This window comes from Artemia franciscana, chromosome 10, assembly GCF_032884065.1.
Source record: "Artemia franciscana chromosome 10, ASM3288406v1, whole genome shotgun sequence".
NCBI classification, from domain to species: Eukaryota; Metazoa; Arthropoda; class Branchiopoda; order Anostraca; family Artemiidae; genus Artemia; species Artemia franciscana.
In genome coordinates this window covers 19,843,965-19,864,318 of record NC_088872.1, presented here as the reverse complement: position 1 = coordinate 19,864,318, position 20,354 = coordinate 19,843,965, and the positions used below count along the sequence as shown (strand labels likewise).

Here is a 20,354-nt window from a genome sequence, read left to right as displayed (position 1 = left end):
GCATATTAAAGGGCATATGGTTACGGTTGTTATGCTATTACATTTTATTTTGCGTAAGAACACTCGCTGAAAAGCTTATTCAATATATATTTTCATTTTTTAGCTGATGAGATGAAAGACAAGCGTTCCAATCGCTTGTTTGTTGTCTTGAAACAGATTCCGGTGGAACCTTTTTTTTTTTTACTTTTGTCTCTCAGAAATGTGTTTAAAGGATGTTTCTTTCTAGGTTCTTGTTTTATTTTAACTGCCTTTTAGTCAAAGATGTGGCTAATTTTTTGATGAAAGCTTGAATATATCTAAGCAAGATAATCTAAATTTTGTATCTATTTATCTTAATATATATATATATATATATCATGAAAAGAGAAATCACCAATGCTACAGCACAAACACAAAAAAAAAAAAAAAAAAAAAAAAAAAAAAAAGAGACAGAAGGCGGCTTGGTGCTGTTGTGACTTATAAGTAGTAGTAGTAGTTAGTTGCAATATCCAACTCAACATTTCAATTCAGAACAACAGATGCGCGCTCAGTAAAAATATTTTAACGCTGCCGTTGAACTGTTTTGACGCATAAACTTGCAGTAAAATGGAAAAAATTTGAAGGATCACTCAAAATACCGGTTTTGAGTGAATTCGCATCAGTGGGAACTCGGTGTTATTTTGGACATAAATATGCAGAGGGACGTCACCAATTTACTTAAGAAAGTACAAGCAATTTAAAACGAACAGTGTCTTGTCATATGTTGTTTGAAATCTTCGTGAAAACTGGTCATCAGACAAATGTGTCTTTTTCGAAACCCCAGCCAAAAAGTGCATGATAGAGAGTTTTAAGTACCCTATCTACGAATTGTTAAAAAAAGGTCGGGCATCTGGGTGCCTTTTGGCGATAAATAATGACCTTACTGGGTACTAAAAGCCTGAGAAACAAGCAGAAACACCAAATTGATTGGTACCAAGAGATTGTCTCAGTTGGACGCCTGTATTGCATACATTTCGTGTGTGGTCGAAACAAATGTCTGCATGAAAAGCTAGCTGCAATCTAACAACAGGATTGCCGTAATTTTACAGATGTCTCTATTGTTAGGAATAAGCAGAAATTTGAGATCAAAGATGAAAAGATTATTAATTTTATTGACAGGGTAGAAAACAACATTTTATGACTCACTTAATATCTGTTTCAATCTCCAGCAATTTATTTCAGTGTTTGTTTACCCAGGAATTAATATCATTAAGATTTATTCATGAAAATATCAAAGTTTTTTTTCACTTGTTTGCAGATGAATGCTAGTCAAGGTCTAGCCTATCCTTCTGTTTTGAACTGTTTATTATTTTGGGAACTTTAGCCTATGTGGTATCATTTAGTAGGCCTATTTTTTAGAAAGAACCATAAAATAGGCCCAATAGAGATTTTTAAGTGATTTAGGTCTAAGAAAATGAGCTTGCTGCTTGGCTCCTATTTATTCAATCTAGGGATAAAACCTCAATAGCCTATGGCTTAAAAATCTACTGAAGTTGGTATAAGTTAAGCTTTCCCACCCCCTAGGAAGGAAACATTACCTAATTTACAAAAACTAGTGTGCAAATTTAGTGTGTAGGTTGTATGAAATAGCCTATTGTGAATTGACAGAGATAAGGTCTACAATGGTTACTTTTGATTCGTTTTTGTATTCTCTTTTAAATTAGTTGTAAATTTATTTTCAAATGGACCCTCTTGACAGTCCAATTTATAGTCCTAGGAACAGACTTATTTAAAACTTAATTTGGACTTCCCATGGCTAGAAGGTCATATGGAATTGTTCAATAGCTTGTCCTTATCTGGGCATTCATTGCTATCAATCCAGCTAGATAAGTTGGAGTTGAACCTCCTGTAGAAATCTTGCTTATGGTTTTCTAGGTCATGATCTGATATCCCAGTTTAGCCTGGGATATAGTCTTGACCAACTTAGCCTGGGATAATCAGCATTGATAAAGTCTTGACCAACTCATTTCTTGAAGGCTTTTAGGGTTTAAGGTTAGACAATGGCCTTGCTGTATGGTCCTGCTGTATTTGTCCTGTAGCCATTTAACATCTCTTTATCTTAGTCCCTTTTTCTTTCAAGGGAATCATTAGCATGTCAAGCTTTTCAAATAGAAATTATTTTGCTGTATCTCAGATTCTTCAAAATGTTTCTTGTTACTGCATCATTGCAATAGTATTTTTTTAAACTTGTATTTTAAAATTATTTATAACTATAATATTTAGAAATATGCATGATTTTTGTTCATTAATGATTCTTTGATAAAAATTTGTCCATATTTTCTGAGCTTGAATGAAGTATTCTCTCTGTATTGTGTTACCAAGCTCCCTTTTGTACTACCATAGCTTAATTAAGTTATGATTTTTCTAGTTGCTCTATCTTTCCCTCTCCTTCTTGTATAACTATTGCTTTTTTTAATTGTTTGACAAACATCTAATGCAAACTTGCAAATTCCATTGATTCCCTGATGAATATGGATTCCTTGTAAAATTTGAGCATTTGCTTGTATATGAATTTGGTTGATTTCTAACTGGATTGTTTTTATTTGATAAGCAAAGTATAACTTACACTTGCTTGTGACTTGTAACAAGCAAAAAGCTATATTTTTTTTCAAATCTACCCCCAAGTTTTAAATTTGATATTGTTATTGGCATCTGTATTCAAAAGTTTTCAATTTTGTATGATTTTATATGGTTTATTGATGGATCAACAAATATTTGCTAGAATGCAAGTGTCATTTTATATGTGCACCAAATATCAATCAAACCACCTTGAAACCTACCAATTGTATACTAACAAGCAGTAGGCCAATATGTAGTGAATAACAAATAGTTGATATCAGACAAAACTGCAACAGAATAAGATTATCATTAATAACAACAATTTACATACAAGAGTAAAACAATCTCCATACAAGAGGATATTTTGTACAAAGGATTTAATCTGTTGTAAAACTTCCAAAATGGATTATTAAAAGAAAACAGTGCAATGGTATCAAGTACAAGAAAGCCAAGAAAGATACTATAGGCCAGCCTGTACCAATATGGTTCTTCACACTATTTTCTGCACTTTCTAGGCAGTTCATAATTCTTTTGAATTTTGTGCAAATTGTGAATATTGGTAAATGAGTTGCTCTATGGTTGTTAGGTAATTGGTTTTAATTCATATAATTTTTGGATTCTATTGAATTTTATTCATCTTTTAATTGTTTGTTTTTTTCACATTTACTTTACATGTTTGTTTTTGTTGGTTTTTTCTTCAGCACTTTCCTTGAATATATTATTTCGTTTTATGCTGGAGAAGAGAGGCAATTGACCTCCCAAAATATTTGCTTTGTTTGTTTATTCAGTATTCTTGTTTGGTCTTAAAAACTCCATTTTTGATCATTTCTATTCTTTTACATTCTGGTTGGCCAATGTGGTCTAAGAAATTATCTTCAAAGAAGGAATTATTCCCTAAAAGTTCAGATTCCAAAACATTTTGATATCATTATTTGCACATGTATTATACAATGATCTTATTACAACATGACTACCATTAGCCAAGTTATACCTATGACATCAATTTCATCCCTGTAAAAATGTAATGGTTGAGGGGAATGAGGGATTGAATCATGCACAAAGATGGCAACTTCTTCTCCCTTTCTATTGGTTGATCTATCTTGTTGCACTCTCAGCCAGGAATTTTGATTTTCTTCAACTCATGAAAATTGGTCTCTTGTAGACAAATAATCACAATTTTAATTGGATAAAATTGTTAAGTTTATTTGAGTTGAGAGATACACAATTCCACTGAATTATCTTTTAAAGGGACAGAAATATCACTAGTTATTTTTTTTTACTGTGAGTTAAAGGAGAGCCTCAAATTGGTTGAGGATACTAATATTATCACAGTTGAGGATAATAATAATATCAAATTCTCTTCCTTCAAAAACGATTTCAAGAAATAATGTATAGCTTTTTCTCTCAGAATGGTGGACTTCAGGTACTGAGGAATGCTTGTTTTGAAAATAAGCGTGACTGAGATCAAGTATTGTATCAGCTTGGAGGATGAAGTATGACCTTTGGCAGATATTGTAGCAGTGGGAATTAAATGTGGTGAAAGTACAAAGTTCATTTCTTGAGCCTTTGAATAAGATTTACTAGTTTTGTAGCTTACTTCTGAAGGGGGGAAATTTGAATCAACCTGAAGAGATTTAGAGGTAGTCAATGGGCATTATCTTAAATACAGCTTGGAGCAATCTAATGATTTTTTCCTTGTAGAAACTCCAGTGTTGATAATACATGACACATAGTTGAATATGTGTGCTTGACTAGTGATTTGATGTTGCTGATTTGAGTACTTCCCAGTTATACTTCCATTCTTTTGTTGACCATTTGTTGTCGAGATGGGTCTTAAAGTTGTTTGTGGTTTAGGCAGCTATTGTATATGGTAGTAATTTGTTCCAGAGGTTGGCAACACAGTCGGTCAGAAAATGGGCATGTTGTTGCTTTGAGGGGAAATGCCTGGATAACTGCAAGTTATGTCCCCTTGTATGAGAGTTCTGAGATGCCAGAGGAAGAAGATCAGGGAGTGCCTTTGAATTAATAAGTTTACAAATCAGAACGGCATCACCCTGTCTTCTTCTATAAACCAGAGATGGGAGTTTCAGCTTGCATAGCCTTGTAGGGTAAGAGAGTTCATGTAGTCCACTCATCATCTTAGTGGCTCTTCTCTTGGCATCTTCAAGAATTTTAACATCATTTTCTTTAAAAGAGGGATGCAAGGACCATGCCTGTCTCCAGCCTTGGCCAAACAAGCCCTTTACACAAAAGGCTCAGAATTTTAGGAGAACAGGAAGAAATTGTTATTCTATTAGCCCCAGTGATGAGCTAGCTGATGCTGATGCTATCTTTAAGATCCCCATCAACAATTACTCCTAGCTCATGTTCTTCCAACACTAGAGAAAGGGACTGACCATAAAGAGAGTAAGTTGTATTGATATTCTTGAGTCCAAAGTGTAAAACATGGCATTTTGACACATTGAAAGTGAGTAGCCAAGATTTTGCCCACATGCTAAGGAGATCAAGGTCTTTCTGAAGCTGGGAAGTATCCTCAAGAGTGCTAGCTGGACCAATTACCTTGGAATATTGGGTATATGTCGTCATCTTGCTTTTAAGCGCTAGAGGATCATCATTTATGGAAATATTGAACATGGTGGGGCCAAGCACACTACCCTGTGGAACCCCAATGATAAGAAGCTGAGAGGAGGAGAGGATAGGATTGCCATCTGCATCAAATAGTCTTACATGCTGAACACAATTCCTAAAGAAATCCAGAATTCATTTAAGAATTTTTTCCACCAAACCAATAGATTGTAGCTTAAGCTCAAGTCTCCTATGACAGACTTTGTTAAATGCTTTTGAAAAATCAAGAAGGATCATGTCAACAGGGATTCCCAACTCTAGTAGTTTTGTATTATAGTCACATGAAACGAGGAGATTAGTATCGACTGATCTGTTGCTTCAGAAACCATGTTGAGAAGATAATTCTGATCAAGATGCTCAATAACTGCTTTATTGGCAATACGTTCATTGTTGACAAAAGTATGGCAGGTATGCGATACTGTTTGTAGAGGATCTTTGTTTTAGTGTACTTATAGTACTATTGTTCCATATCCTTGATGGAGTTTTAGTGCTATTTCTTAAAGTGGGAATGCTTTGCTTGAGAATAGTGCTGTATGATTTTGTAACTATTCCAAGTGACAGGTTTTCTTTACAGGCAATTTTCAACACTTGTTGTCTATCCAGGTATTTTGGACATGCTTTATGTCAAATGAATTACGATCTCCTTTGCAATTGGCACATTTAGGCTCAGAACTGCAGGATGGGTGTGAGTGCTCTTGAAGACAGACATTACATGGGGCTTTTGTTGGCTTTCAGTTTTGAAGACTTGACCTAGCTTAATGCATTTTGTGTATTGGATAGGCTTCTTTTGGTACAATTTAAAAGGTTTTGGTTGGCCAAATAGGAATATTTTTTCTCTGATATTTAACCAGGGAAAATAAACAGGACACTTACTCAGTATAAGTCCAGCTTCATTTGGCTTACCAAGTCGATGAGCCTCTAGTATAGGGGTTTCTTCACCTCTAGATTTCATTAGGCCTTCTTTAAGGTCTACTATTGAATTTCAAAGGGGACATTAGAAATCATAATTTCTTGTTGTCTTCCTGCTGGTAATGATGATTTTAGACTAGCTATAGCGCATATGTTATTGATGCAGGCGATTTGTAGTGCTTTTAAGGCATCTTTAGCATCCAGTAACAAAACATCTTGGACTTCATCTGTTGTAATATTTGCAATAAAATTACATTTTAATAATTTGTAAAGATGCATCCTAGTCTTCAAAATTTCTTTAGTAGTGAACAGTTGTGAATTGTTAGTAGGTATGAAGTGCATAAAGGGTTTCAGAAGGGGGGATATTGTAGCTGGTTTCAGGTTTGATCTTAGCCCTTCTGGCTTAGACTTCAGGTGGGGTATTGGAAAGTTTCTTTCTTTTTCTACTTTCAACTAGTTTGTAACCATCTTTGGGATCAGATTGCCTACTGGTACAAGGTGAAATAACACCAACAGCAATCATTGTAACTATGATATCATAATGGCTGGCTTCTTCATGATTGGAGGGATGTGCTATGTGTTACAGCCTCCTTTGACTGACCCCCTTCCAGAAAGGGGCCAGATGCATCTAGTTTTGACATCCATTCAAGCAAAGGAAAAATTGGTGGAAAATATATAAATGAAATAGCTACATATTTTTCAAATTCTAAGGTAGCATTGGCAAGAAAAGTGATTCTCTGGATGAATAACTTTAAAAGCCAAAAAAACATGAACGCAAAATTTAACCACTTGCCAATACCTACAAATAATAATAAACAATGGTTCTAAATCAGTTCTAAATAAGTGACAAAATTGGTAAAAAATTCTTTCATATTCTTGGTAAGTCAATGCAATTATGTCACCTCATGAAAAAAATAACTTCTCACATTGTTCAGTGTTAATCATGGCTTCTTTTGCACTAGGTCTTTTGATTTCGAGATTTTTTTTTACATTGTTTGTAGGGGAGACCAGCCAAAAACCAGCAAAGTTCTTGTGTCAGTCATTTTGTCTCAGTTATCATATGACCCTCCATAACTGGGACATTTATTCAATTAGATAAATTCAAAATGGAATAATAAGTTGTTTAATACACCAGTATATATCTGTTTTTTAAATATAGGATCACAGTTACATATTGTTTTAAATAGTCAACCCTCTCATGCTAATTCACGGTGGGTTGGGTTCAACCTGTTGGAGGTTCTCTCTCAGGTTAATTCACGGTCGAGGAAGGGGGAAGCAGTATATTGACAAATTTGGCAATCTATTTACAACTGATTACCCCACCAAAGAAATGAATATGAATGGAAATAAGAGTCCAATTCAAGGCCTACAAGGGCCTCCTGCAATCTGCCTCGACTCTGATGCAAGTGAACATGCAATTATAAGCCAAGGGATTTGGGCCAGAAACAAAAATTTAAACTGTCTGTAATTGACTACAAAAAGTGGATTTGAATTTGAAATTTAAAAAAAAGGGAATAGTTGTGGGAAAAGTCAAAGTCATGGCCAATTGTAGAAAAAAGCCAAGACAGATTGTTCAATTAAGTGGGCAGCCCAGTCAAGGGTTAATTTTATCCCTTGGCCAATTGTCATGGCCAATTGTAGAAAAAAGCCAAGACAGATCTCTCTCTCTCTCTCTCTCTCTCTCTCTCTCTCTCTCTCTCTCTCTCTCTCTCTCTCTCTCTCTCTCTCTCTCTCTCTCTCTCTCTCTCTCTAATAGATGTCTCAAAATTTTCATTTAACGGTTTTTGAGAAAAAAGGGACGTGTGAGTGGGGCTGGTTGCCCTCCAATTGTTTTGGTTACATAAAAAAACACATCCGTGATCTTTCATCTGACAAAAATTAAAAATTTTACATTTTTGCAGATAAGAGATTGAAACCTCTATAGAACAGGAAGTTGTTCGTGCTTATTAGGTATTTCAAATGCAAACAAGAAAATTAATTGAGTATCAATTATATATTATAAGTAAAAAGTAAAACCATTAAAAAATTCCCAGAGGATATAGCCCACCCTCCTTACTCCCTACCAACTTCAATCTTAGAAGACTACCGTGAAGACAACATTGATGACTAATATCATCAATCTTTTATCGATTTAACCTATCTAGTTATATTACAAATCTTGTTATGAAAAGCACCAAGTCCAATTTTCTTTTTTAATAACTTCTTTGTTTCATTCAGAAAATTATATTTAATGTATATCTACCTTCTTTTTTCCAATAACTCCATTTTTGATGTATTTGCTGATGAACAGGGTCTATTCATATCCAGTCCAATTTCAAAGGTTTTAAGGGAAAAAAAAAATCTAATTTGAAAGTGATAGATTATTGAGAAGAAAAAAAACCTAAACATGAAGAAAAAAGTTGACCGGAGCAAATGTTGTGAAATAGGAAATATAGAACATATTTGCAATTTCCCAATTAACTAGGTTCGTTTATGAAAAAAAAAAACTAAGAAAAAGAACTAAAAACATGAAGAATATAATAATTGAATATGGGAACACTGATAACTGAAATCCGAGGTTTTCATTAGATCTTAATCATCAGTGTTGTAATTTTGTTAAAATCCTGGAAGAGGGGGTGGGGGCGAAGTTGGAGCCAATTTTTTTCAAATCCAGTGAAACTGTCTGTAATTGACTACAAAAAGTGGATTTGAATTTGAAATTTAAAAAAAAGGGAATAGTTGTGGGAAATGTTAAGTCATGGCCAATTGTAGAAAAAAGCCAAGACAGATTGTTCAATTAAGTGGGCAGCCCAGTCAAGGGTTAATTTTATCCCTTGGCCAATTGTAGTTGGAGCCAATTTTTTTCAAATCCAGTGAAACTGTCTGTAATTGACTACAAAAAGTGGATTTGAATTTGAAATTTAAAAAAGAAAAATGAAAAAATGAAAGAAAAAATGAAAAAAGAAAAATGAGCTATAAAGTAGCCTATCATAAAGGCAAGGATATACTAAAGAAAACTGGCTTGTTTGTCTGGATGCTTGAATTATACAGGCTTATCTTAGTAATTACAAGATTTTTAGCTGAAAATAAATTTCAGCTGGGAATGGGGGCAAACTAGGATCTGGAGGAGGCAGTTCGCCCCCCCCCGGCCAATAGCAGGTTATGCCTCTGTTAACCATGTAATATCTTTTGAAACATTATGTTGCATGATTGTTGAATCTAAACTCCAGTTAGTTTTACCATTAAAATATGGAATAAGTGTATTGGGACACGTAGCTAACGTGGTTAAGTCATCTGGTATTGGATACCCCTTGGGTAACGCATAACATTTTTTCAAGCTTTGGAATAACACCATAAAGGCAATGATATACTAAAGAAATTTGACCTGATTCTCTGGATGCATGAATTATAGGCTTATCTTAGTCATTATAAGCTTATTAGTAGAAAATAAATTTCAGCTGGGAGGGGGGGCAAACTAGGGGCTGGAGGAGGCAGTTGCCCCCCCCCGCCCCCTTGCCCATAGTAAATTACGCCCCTGTTAAACATGTAATATTTTTTGAAACATTATTCAGAAAATTTTCACTATCAGACGAAATTTTGACTTAATAAATTACTTACTTGGAATTGACTTTTCTTCCTCGATATTGACTCAAAAGAGAATCTTAAAAAGATAAATATCAAATTTTAGTCGCGAACTAGAGCACTAATGTTTGTTTCTTTAAATAATTTAAAAATGACTTACTTGGAATCAGATTTTCTTCTTTCGTGCTGACTTAAAAGAGAATCTGAAAAAGAGAAACAGCAAATATTAGTCATAAGCTAAAGCACAATTGTTTTTATCTTTAAGTAATTGTGAATTACTAACGTGAAATTGAAGTTTCTTCTTCCGTATTCACTAAAAAAAAAAAAAAAAAAAAAAAAAAAAAAAAAAAAAAAAAAAAAAAAAAAAAAAAAAAAAAAAAAATGAGAAAGGGAAATATTGAATATTAAACCTAAGCCAAACGAAAAGTTTTTTTTTAATCTCACCGCGTTTCTACCGCCTCATTTTGTTCTATTTAAAGTCTTAGCATTTTATTGAAAACAATAAGGTCTAAGAATGCTGGAGATGGGGGTTTAAGAAGACTTCTATATACATCGCTTTATTGATGATTATCCTGCATTATGGAACTATCCCAGCTCTGGTTATTATCAAAAGTAACTTCCTTAGAATCCCAGAATGAAAAGGTCTTTCTTATTTGGAAAACGCTTGTTAAGTTTTTTGTGAAATTTGTCTTATTTCAGTTCAAAGAAATGCACCAAGTTAAGGCTTGGGATTTAGCTTAAAATGACATTGTTTGCTATGATTCAGAATAATTATTTCATTCTGCTACATTTTTTAACAGTAAAGTTTTAAATAAGTGCAAAGAGGACCATGGGATGAAAATTTCCAAACTTGAAGATTTGAACCTGGATTCAAAAAAGGATATTACTATAGGCCAACGGTCTGACGTCCAGTCTAACGCATTTAAATCTTAAATTATTTCTCTCTTTTGAACTTCTTTCTTGATTTTCTAGAGAAGACCATTTTGTATGCCCTCAGTTTCACTGCACATTCTCCAAAATCCAGATTTATTTACCGAGTAAATTTTCTAGGGTTTGTATTTCTTTTGAATTTGGATTATGAGTACTTAAGTTTATGTCCAATTCAAAATTTGGCATTGTTCTATTTTTTTTGCATTAGAAAAAATAGTTAATTTCTTATGATTTATAAAAAAAAATTAATATTTTGCTGCCTAGCATCTTGTTCTGTTTTTTTTCTTGGTGGGGGGGGATAAGAAGATGTAAACCTAAGCATAAAATATATATTTACCAAGTAGAAATTGCTGAAAGGTAGTTGGTACGTGCCGGACTTGCCTATTGTATTTCTCTGTAGGAGGAGGGATAATATGTTAACAAACTAATGGGGATTGGGTTAAAATTTTAGGAATCGTTAAAGAAGTATAAAAAATGATGCTGTAAGTATGAAGAAAGCATGAACTACTTTAATTTTCGTAGATTAGATAGATTTTTTTTTATCCTTAAGTTATTTGTTATTAACTTGGATATCATTTGTGAAATAGATATTCAGATCCTATGCTCACGAAACAAAAATATGTACTCTCTTATTTTTCTAATATTTTTCATAAAGCACTTGTAACGAGGCCGGAAGAGCCAAGAGCTCATATGGTACGGGCTCTTGCAAAATTCTAAGAATCAATAGATTGATTTAAAAGGAAAATCAGAAGCTTAATGCCGGTCGGGATTTAAAATAAGAGCTCTGAGTCACGAGGTCCTTCTAAATATAAAAAATTTATTAAGATCAGATCACCCACTTGTAAGTTATAAATATCTCGTTTTTTCTAATTTTTCTCTCCCTTCAGCACCCTTAAATGGTTGAATCGTGGAAAACGACTTTATCATTCAATTTTTGCAGCTCCCTGACACGCCTACCAATTTTCATTGTCCTAGCATGTCCAGAAGCACCAAACTCGCCAAAGCACTGAACCCCACCCCCTAACTTCCCCAAAGAGAGCGGATCCAGTACGGTTACGTCAATCACGTATCTACGACATTTGCTTATTATACCCACCAAGTTTCATCCCAATTTCTCCATTCTTAAGCGTTTTCCAAGATTTCCGGTTTCCCCCTCCAACTCCCCTCTCCTCAACTCCTCCAGTCACCCGTTCTTAAGATAAAAATACCTCAATTTTTCTAATTTTTCCAAATTAACACCATCCCACCTCCAACCCCTTATGTCCCCGGATCCGATTCGACTTGAAAATGGAGCATCTGAGACATAAGATCCTTCTATATATCAAGTTTCATTAAGATCCGATCACCCATTCGTAAGATAGCGATACCTCAATTTTCACGTTTTCCAAGAATTCCAGTTTCCCCCTCCAACTCCCCCCAATGTCACATGATTTGGTTGGTATTTAAAATAAGAGCTCTAATACACAAGATTCTTCTAAATATCAAATTTTATTAAGGTCTGATCACTCGTTCGTATGTTACAAATACTTCATTTTTTCTAATTTTACGTGGTATGTAATTACTAAACAAATGGGGCTCGGAAAATGGAATTTGAAGTTGGCTGCTCTCCACCATCAGGATCTGAAATTACAAATTATTGACTTTCCCCTATATGCATATCATGTTCAAATTTACAAGTTTAAATTCTATCATGCAATTCAGTTTTTTTCCCAAAACAAAAAAAAATCTTGAAAAAAATTCGTTTTGACATTATTTGACATTATGTGTAAACTGTTAAATATTTGTTTCATATTAATCATCATTTTAGGTCAAATACTTGTCAATTGGCTGTTGAGTGAATTGGATGAAGTAAATTATCAGACATTCTCTTGTTCAACTGAAAGTTCGACAGCCCATTATTACTTTCTTCACTATGCTTTTGCAGGCTGGGGTTATAAGACCTGTTGAGGATGGTAACATCAACTGGGTCGATATGGACTTCGAGGTATGGAGCTTACTGGTTTCTCATGACCCCGAAATATCTAGTATCTAAAGGTAGCTTGGTTTAATTTTACGTTAATTGCAAAAATAACGAAATATTATAATTGCATTTAATGTGAGTGGGTGTAAACTAGGTCTGGAGGAGTCAGTTGCCCCCCCCCCTGGTCCATAGCAAATTATGCCATTGTTAAACATGTAATATCTCTTGAAACATTATGTTGCATAATTATTGATTCTAAACTCAATACGTAAAACATTAATGTTGCATACTTATTCATTCTAAACTCAAACGGGAAAAGTGTAGCGGGACAAGTAGCTAACGTGGTTAAGTCATCAGGATATCAGTGTCATCTTCTATTGGGTGACACTTGACATTTTTCCAAGCTTTGGAAAATCTCAATAAAGGCAAGGATATACTAAAGGAAACTGACTTGTTTCTGTGGATGCATGAATTATGCAGGCTTATTTTAGTTATTACTAGATTATAAGTAGAAAGTAAATTTCAGCTGGGAGGAGGGGGCAAACTAGGGATGGAAGAGGCAGTTGCCCTCCCCCTGGCCCGTAGTAAATTACGCCCCTGTTAAACATTTAATATCTTTTGAAACATTATTCAGATAATTTTCACTATCACACGAAATTTTGACTTAATAAATTTCTTACTTGGAATTGACTTTTCTTCCTCGATATTGACTCAAAAGAGAATCTGTAAAAGAGAAATGTCAAATTTTAGTCGCGAACTTAAGCACTATTGCTTTTTTTTAAATAATTAAAAAATTACTTTCTTGAAATCAGATTTTCTTCCTTCATGCTGACTTAAAAGAAAACCTGAAAAGAGAAATTGCAAATATTAGTCATAAGCTAAAGCACAATAGTTTTTTCTTTGCATAATTGTAAATTGCTAACGTTAAATTGAATTTTCTTCCTCCGTGTTCGCTCAAAAAAAAAGTGAAAAAGAGAAATATTGAATATTAAACCTAAGCTAAACGAAAAGTTTTTTTTCAAAATCTCACCGCGTTTCTACCGCCTCATTTTGTTCTATTTTAAGTCTTAGCATTTTATTGAAAACAATAAGGCTTAAGATAGCTGGAGATGGTGGTTTAAGAAGGCTTCTATATACAGCGCTTTACTGATGATTATCCAGCATTATGGAACTATCCCAGCTCTGGTTGTTATCAAAAGTAACTTCCTTAGAAACCCAGAATGCTAAAGTCTTTCCTATTTGGAAAACACTTTTTAGGTTTTTTGTGAAATATGTCTTATTTTAGTTCAAAGAAATGTTGCAAGTTAAGGCTTGAGATTTAGGCTTGAGTTAGCTAAGATTCAGACTAATTATTTCATTCTGCTAAAGATTTTAACAGTAAAGTTTTGAATAAGTGCAAAGAGGACCTTCGGATGCAAATTTTCAAACTTCAAGATTGGAACCTGGATTTAAAAAAAGGATAGGATAGGTCAACGGTCTGACGTCCAGTCCGACATATTTAAATCATAAATTATTTGCTCTCTTTTCTGGAATAAGAAGATTCAAACCTAAGCATAAAAAAATGTGTTTACTAAGTAGCAATTGCTAAAAGATAGTCTGACGTACCACGTTACACCCGGACTTGCCTATTATATTCCTCTGTAAGAGGAGGGATAATAGGTTAAAACACTAATGGGGATTGAGTTAAAATTTTAGGCATCTGGAAATGGGTATAAAACATAATGCTGTAAGTATAAAGAAAGCATGAACTACTTTAAATTTCATAAATTAGATAGATTTTTTTTTTCTTAAGTTGTTTGATATTCACAAAATGTCAAGTGTCACCCAATAGAAGATGACACTGATATGATGACAAAACCCTCAGAGCGTTATCATCAAGATCATAAGCGAACCTAGTTAACTGCAAAATTTCAAATCAGTTCTATATTTCCTATTTCACAAGCTTTTCTCAGATTAATTTTTTTCTTTATGTTTAAGTTTTTATTCTCAAAAATCTATCACTTCCAAATTAGATTTTTTTTTTTTTTTAAACCTTTGAAAGCGGCCTGGATATGAATAGACACTCTACATCAGCAAATGGATTAGAAATGGAGTTATTGAAAAAAATAAAATAGCTACACATTAAATATAATTTTCAGAATGAAAAACAGAAGTTATAAAAAGAAAATTGGATTTGGTACTTTTCATGATAAGATTTGTAATATAACTAGATAGGTTAAATCGATAAAAGATTGATGACTGAAGTCGGTAGGGAGTAAGGGGGGTGGGCTATATCCTCGGGGAATTGTTTCATAGTTTACTTTTTACTTCTAATATCGAACCGATACTCAATTAATTCACCAAATTCTCTTGTTTGCAATTGAAATACCTAATAAGCACAAATCAATTCCTAGTCTATAGAGGTTTCAAGCTCTTATCTGCAAAAATGTAAAATTTTTAATTTTTTTACCAGAATAAAGATCACGGATGTGGTTTTTCTCAGGGATGACCGTACCGGACCAATAGTCATAAAACATCAGGAGAGGGCTCACTTGAACAGAAATTAAAGTTTATAGTGTTCATTTTTATGTGACCAAAATAATTGGAGGGAAACCAGCCCCACTCAAACGTCCCTTTTTTTTCAAAACCGTTCAATCAAAATTTTGAGATATCCACTTGTTCAGCATAGCTGAAAGGTTGCACATATAAGCAGTATCCCCCTTTACTCTTTTTCTATGGTTTTCAGTTTTAAAAAGCAGTACTAGAAGACCAAACTACAATTTGTGAGAGGAATCTCAGACATAAAATGACATTCAGTGTACCCGATTTTTCACTATGTAAGATATAGACCTCAGAGTGTTATCATCAAGATCATAAGCGAACCTAGTTAACTGCAAAATTATAAGACTTCGTTATGCTCACGAAACAAAAACATGCATTCTCTTATTTTTCTCTTATATTCTCTTGTTTATTTATAAAAAAAAAATTGCAGATGTCAGACAAAACTGAAAAGGAATATGGGCGTAATTTTTTATAGCATTTTACTTAGAAGGCAAAACAGCCCCCACTGAAGAGGATATTTTGTACAAAGGATTTAAGCTGTAGCAAAATGTCCAAAACGGAACACTACAAGTAAATTCTATTGCAAGCGGAATGCAAAATGCTATCAATGGCAAGAAAGCCACCGCATTGTTATTCTATGCTTCAAACCTTGAAAAAAATTATCTTTGTTTTAAAATAGATGGCGCTCTGATATATTATTTTATGAATCGATGCGAATAGCGTTTCTTTGTATGAATCGTTGTATTTTTTTTTTTGTTAATTATTTGTTTCTATTTTCAGTTCTCAGTAAAAAACAATAAAAAAAAACGAAATAAGGGGGAAACACTCCCTAAAAGCCATAGAATGTCACACCATCGCATTCAGCATATCAGAGAACCCTACCGTAGAAGTTTCAAGCTCCTATCTACAAAAATGTGGAACTTCGTATTTTTTGCCAGAAGATCTATCACGGGTGCGTGTTTATTTGTTTTTCCTTTTTGCTTTTTCTCAGGGGTGTTCTATCGACCCAGTGGTCCTAGCTTGTCGTGGGAGGTTTCATTATAACGAAAATTAAAAGTTCTAGTGCCCTTTTTAATTGACCGAAGAATCTGTGGGCACCTAGGCCCCCTCCCACCTTCATTTTCCCAAAGTCAACAGATTAAAATTTATAGTTATCCATTTTGTTCAAAATAGTCGAAAAATATGATAACTATGTTTTTGGGGATGACTTACTCCCCCATAGTCCCAGGGGGAGGGGCAGAAAATTACAAACTTTGACCAGTGTTTAAATACAGTAATGGTAATTGGGAAGTGCACAGACGTTTTCAGGGGCATTATTTTAGTTTTGGGGGTTGAGGGGAATTGGCTACGTGGGAGGATTTTCATTGGCGAAGAGAAATCCATGAAGGGGGCGCAGGGTTTTCTAGCATTATTTAAAAAAAAACAAGAGCTAAAGGCTCATATGGCACTTGTAACGAGGCAAGAAGAGCTAAGAGCCAAGAGCTCATATGGTATGAGCGCTATATGGCTCCCAGCGAAGTGCCAATGATCGTGTCAGATTCAACTCTACTTTCATCAATAGTTCAAGTGGAAGACTCTAAAATCGACGACGATCATTTACCAATCACGTGCCAACTATCTTGCTCCATGGCGACCTCTGTGCAACGTAACTCTTCCAAGTGGTTCTCAAAGTTAAATTGGGAAAATACCAATGTTTCACTTTATGTATTGACATTGTCCCAGTTATTATCATCGATTAAAGTGCCATTCCACTTATTGCAAACATCTGTATTTACAACTTCAACTCGGATAGATATCAACTCGTATTATCAGCAAATAGTGTTCTGTCTAAAGTCTGCCGCTAAAACAGCTGTACCCTCCGAGTGCGTGCGAACGGGTACTCGCAATCCCTTTTGGAAAGTTGATCCTAAAGTGAAGATAGCTAAACAAAAAGCTAAGTTCTGGCTCCGTATGTGGATAGCCTGTTATCGTCCTTCTGGTTCAGTACATCAAATAAAACAGAAAACCAAACGAGAGTACAAATATTCCCTGCGTAGAGCGAGACTGAATGCCTGGGATGGTCCTTATGACAGGAAATCCTGGGATCGTGTTATAAACAGTGTTAAGTGTTCACCTCCAATTAATTCGTCTCTTCGGCTATGTGACTTCGTTTCTCATTATAAAAATATTTTGCTTTCATTTAATATTAATCTCCAAAATCATTTTACAAAGCTTGTCAACTCAATCCTCCCAATTCGTATCAACCAATCTCAAGTGTTGTCTGTGGAATCTGGTGTTATACTCCGAGCTCTTATGCAAGTGAATAAGTCTGAGTCTCTCGATAGTGATGGTCTTTGCTTCAAGTTTTTTCCTTATGATTGTCCTGAACTGCTGAAGCATTTGCAGTTATTGTTTCAGATGTGTTTGGCACAGTCCGTTGTGCCAGATAGTTTTTTGTCCGGTTGTATATCTCCCATAGTCAAGAGGGGTAAGGACCCCAGTGCTTGCTCTAATTATCGTCCTATCTCTGTGTCTTGTTAGTAAGCTATTTGAATATGTACTGCTTCCGGCCATTAACTCCAAGTGCTATTTTTTCGTTTTAATGCAAATTGGAACATTATGTAATGGTCCCAACAGTGGATGCATCAGCGCCATCTATTTCAAAACATGGGTAACTTCAAAGTTTGAAGCATCGAAACACAATATGGTGTCTTTCTTGAGATTGATAGCATTGTGTCCATTGTTTCCATTCTAGGGATTTTCCCCCTACAATAGGGATTTTTGAGGTCTGTTAGGAGAAGGTTTTTTCATTTAGGGATTTTTGGATTTTTAAGATATTTCTAGGTATTTTTTAAATCCGGTGATTTTTTACGTTATTGCCCATAGATTCATTGTTCGAGCAAACAAATCACAAAGGAAACTAACTAATAGAAAAAAGAAGAGAAAATAAGTGGTCCATTCCGCCTCCCAATATGTGTCAAATTAGTATTTATGCAAATATACCGCCTTCGAAACTTCCGATTTCGCACTATATAAGATATAAACCTCAAAGCGTTATCATCAAGATCATAAGCGAACCTAGTTAATTGCAAAATTGCAAATATGTTCTATATTTCCTATTTCACAAGCTTTTCTCAGGTCAATTTTTATCTTTATGTTTGTTTTTTTCTTCTCAATCATCTATCACTTCCAAATTAGATTTTTTTTTTCTTGAAACCTTTGAAAGCGGACTGGATATTAATAGACACTCTACATCAGCAAATGGATCAGAAATTGAGTTATTGAAAAAAAGAAAATAGCTAAATATAATTTTCAGAATGAAAAAAAAAGTTATTGAAAAAGAAAATTGGACTTGGTACTTTTCATAATAAGATTTGTAATATAACTAGATAGGTTAAATCGATAAAAGATTGATGACTGAAGTCGGTAGGGAGTAAGAATGTAGACTAATGTGAGAAGTCAGAGTCAGTATCCAAGTTATGCCAAAAGTGAAAATGTTTGCATTGGATTTACTAACGCTCAATACTTAATTACTAACGCTGAAATACTTAATAAGCACGAATAACTTCCTATTCTATAGAGGTTTCAAGCTCTTACCTGCAAAAATGTAAAATTTTTAATTGTTTACCAGAAGAAAGATCACGGATGTGTTTTTTCTCAGGGATGACCGTGCAGGACTAATAGTCCTAAAACATCAGGAGAGGGCTCACTTGAACAGAAATTAAAGTTTATAGTGTTCTTTTTAATGTGACCAAAATAATTGGAGGGTAACCAGCCCCACTCAAACGTCCCTTTTCTTTCAAAAACCGTTCGATCAAAAGTTTGAGACATCCACTTGTTCAGCATAGCTGAAAGGTTACAAAACTGCATGCACATATAAACGGTATAACCCTATATTCTTTTTCTATGGTTTTCAGTTTTAATAAGCAGTACTAGGAGACCAAACTTCAATTTGTGAGAGGAATTTCAGACATAAAATAACATTCAGTGTAACCTAGATGCCTAGATGCCTAGTTAAATATTCTTCTGTATTCCCTAAATACTATGATGATGCTCGATGACGAGTTTATATACCCTTCAATTGACAGTTTTTGTCAGTTCCAAGGTTCCATGATATCTATCAAGGCATTTGTCAGAATATATATATATATATATATATATATATATATATATATATATATATTTGATTTAAATGACGGTCCTTTCTTTGTCTCATGACATTCTTGAAATAAATGCTTTATTTTTTCATATTTTCTCAGTTTCTTGTACCTACAGTTGACAATTGATTTTATCCCCTATTGGACCATTTCTACTGACAAATTTTGATATTAAGATACAAATATGTCTTTTTTGGTTTTTATGGGGATCTGAAAAATTACACAAAAGTTTTCTTCTGTATATCAGGGTGTTCGGGGTAATATTTTCGGGGGAGGGGGGGGGGGGGGTTACACTGAATGTTATTTTATGTCTGAAATTCCTCTATAGTATCTATGTATTTTATAGTATCTATGTATTTTATTTATCTATGTATTTTATGCTTGAAACCTCTATAGAATAGGAAGTTATTCGTGCTTATTAAGTATTTCAGCGTTAGTAATTAAGTATTGAGCGTTAGTAAATCCAATGCAAACATTTTCACTTTTGGCATAACTTGGATACTGACTCTGACTTCTCACATTAGTCTACATTCTTACTCCCTACCGACTTCAGTCATCAATCTTTTATCGATTTAACCTATCTAGTTATATTACAAATCTTATTATGAAAAGTACCAAGTCCAATTTTCTTTTTCAATAACTTTTTTTTTCATTCTGAAAATTATATTTAGCTATTTTCTTTTTTTCAATAACTCAATTTCTGATCCATTTGCTGATGTAGAGTGTCTATTAATATCCAGTCCGCTTTCAAAGGTTTCAAGAAAAAAAAAAATCTAATTTGGAAGTGATAGATGATTGAGAAGAAAAAAACAAACATAAAGATAAAAATTGACCTGAGAAAAGCTTGTGAAATAGGAAATATAGAACATATTTGCAATTTTGCAATTAACTAGGTTCGCTTATGATCTTGATGATAACGCTTTGAGGTTTATATCTTATATAGTGCGAAATCGGAAGTTTCGAAGGCGGTATATTTGCATAAATACTAATTTGACACATATTGGGAGGCGGAATGGACCACTTATTTTCTCTTCTTTTTTCTATTAGTTAGTTTCCTTTGTGATTTGTTTGCTCGAACAATGAATCTATGGGCAATAACGTAAAAAATCACCGGA

General features: G+C 34.0%; 1 protein-coding gene across 18 annotated transcripts in view; it reads left to right on the top strand.

Moving 5' to 3' along the window:
* The window catches only part of LOC136031888 (ATP-dependent RNA helicase vasa-like), a 152,467-nt gene extending 134,844 nt beyond the window's left edge, over positions 1–17,623 (top strand). For 16 of the 18 annotated variants that reach the window (XM_065711842.1, XM_065711845.1, XM_065711844.1 and 13 more), the window contains 2 exons: positions 12,410–12,636; positions 15,884–17,623. In XM_065711842.1, coding sequence (XP_065567914.1) covers positions 16,607–17,623 — 1,017 coding nt within the window. In that variant the 5' untranslated portion in view covers positions 12,410–12,636; positions 15,884–16,606. Of the gene's footprint in view, positions 1–505; positions 1,139–12,409; positions 12,637–15,883 lie in introns of those variants that run through there. The other 2 variants (XM_065711855.1, XM_065711857.1) reach the window with 2 other exon arrangements.
* The last annotated feature ends 2,731 nt before the right edge of the window (positions 17,624–20,354 follow it).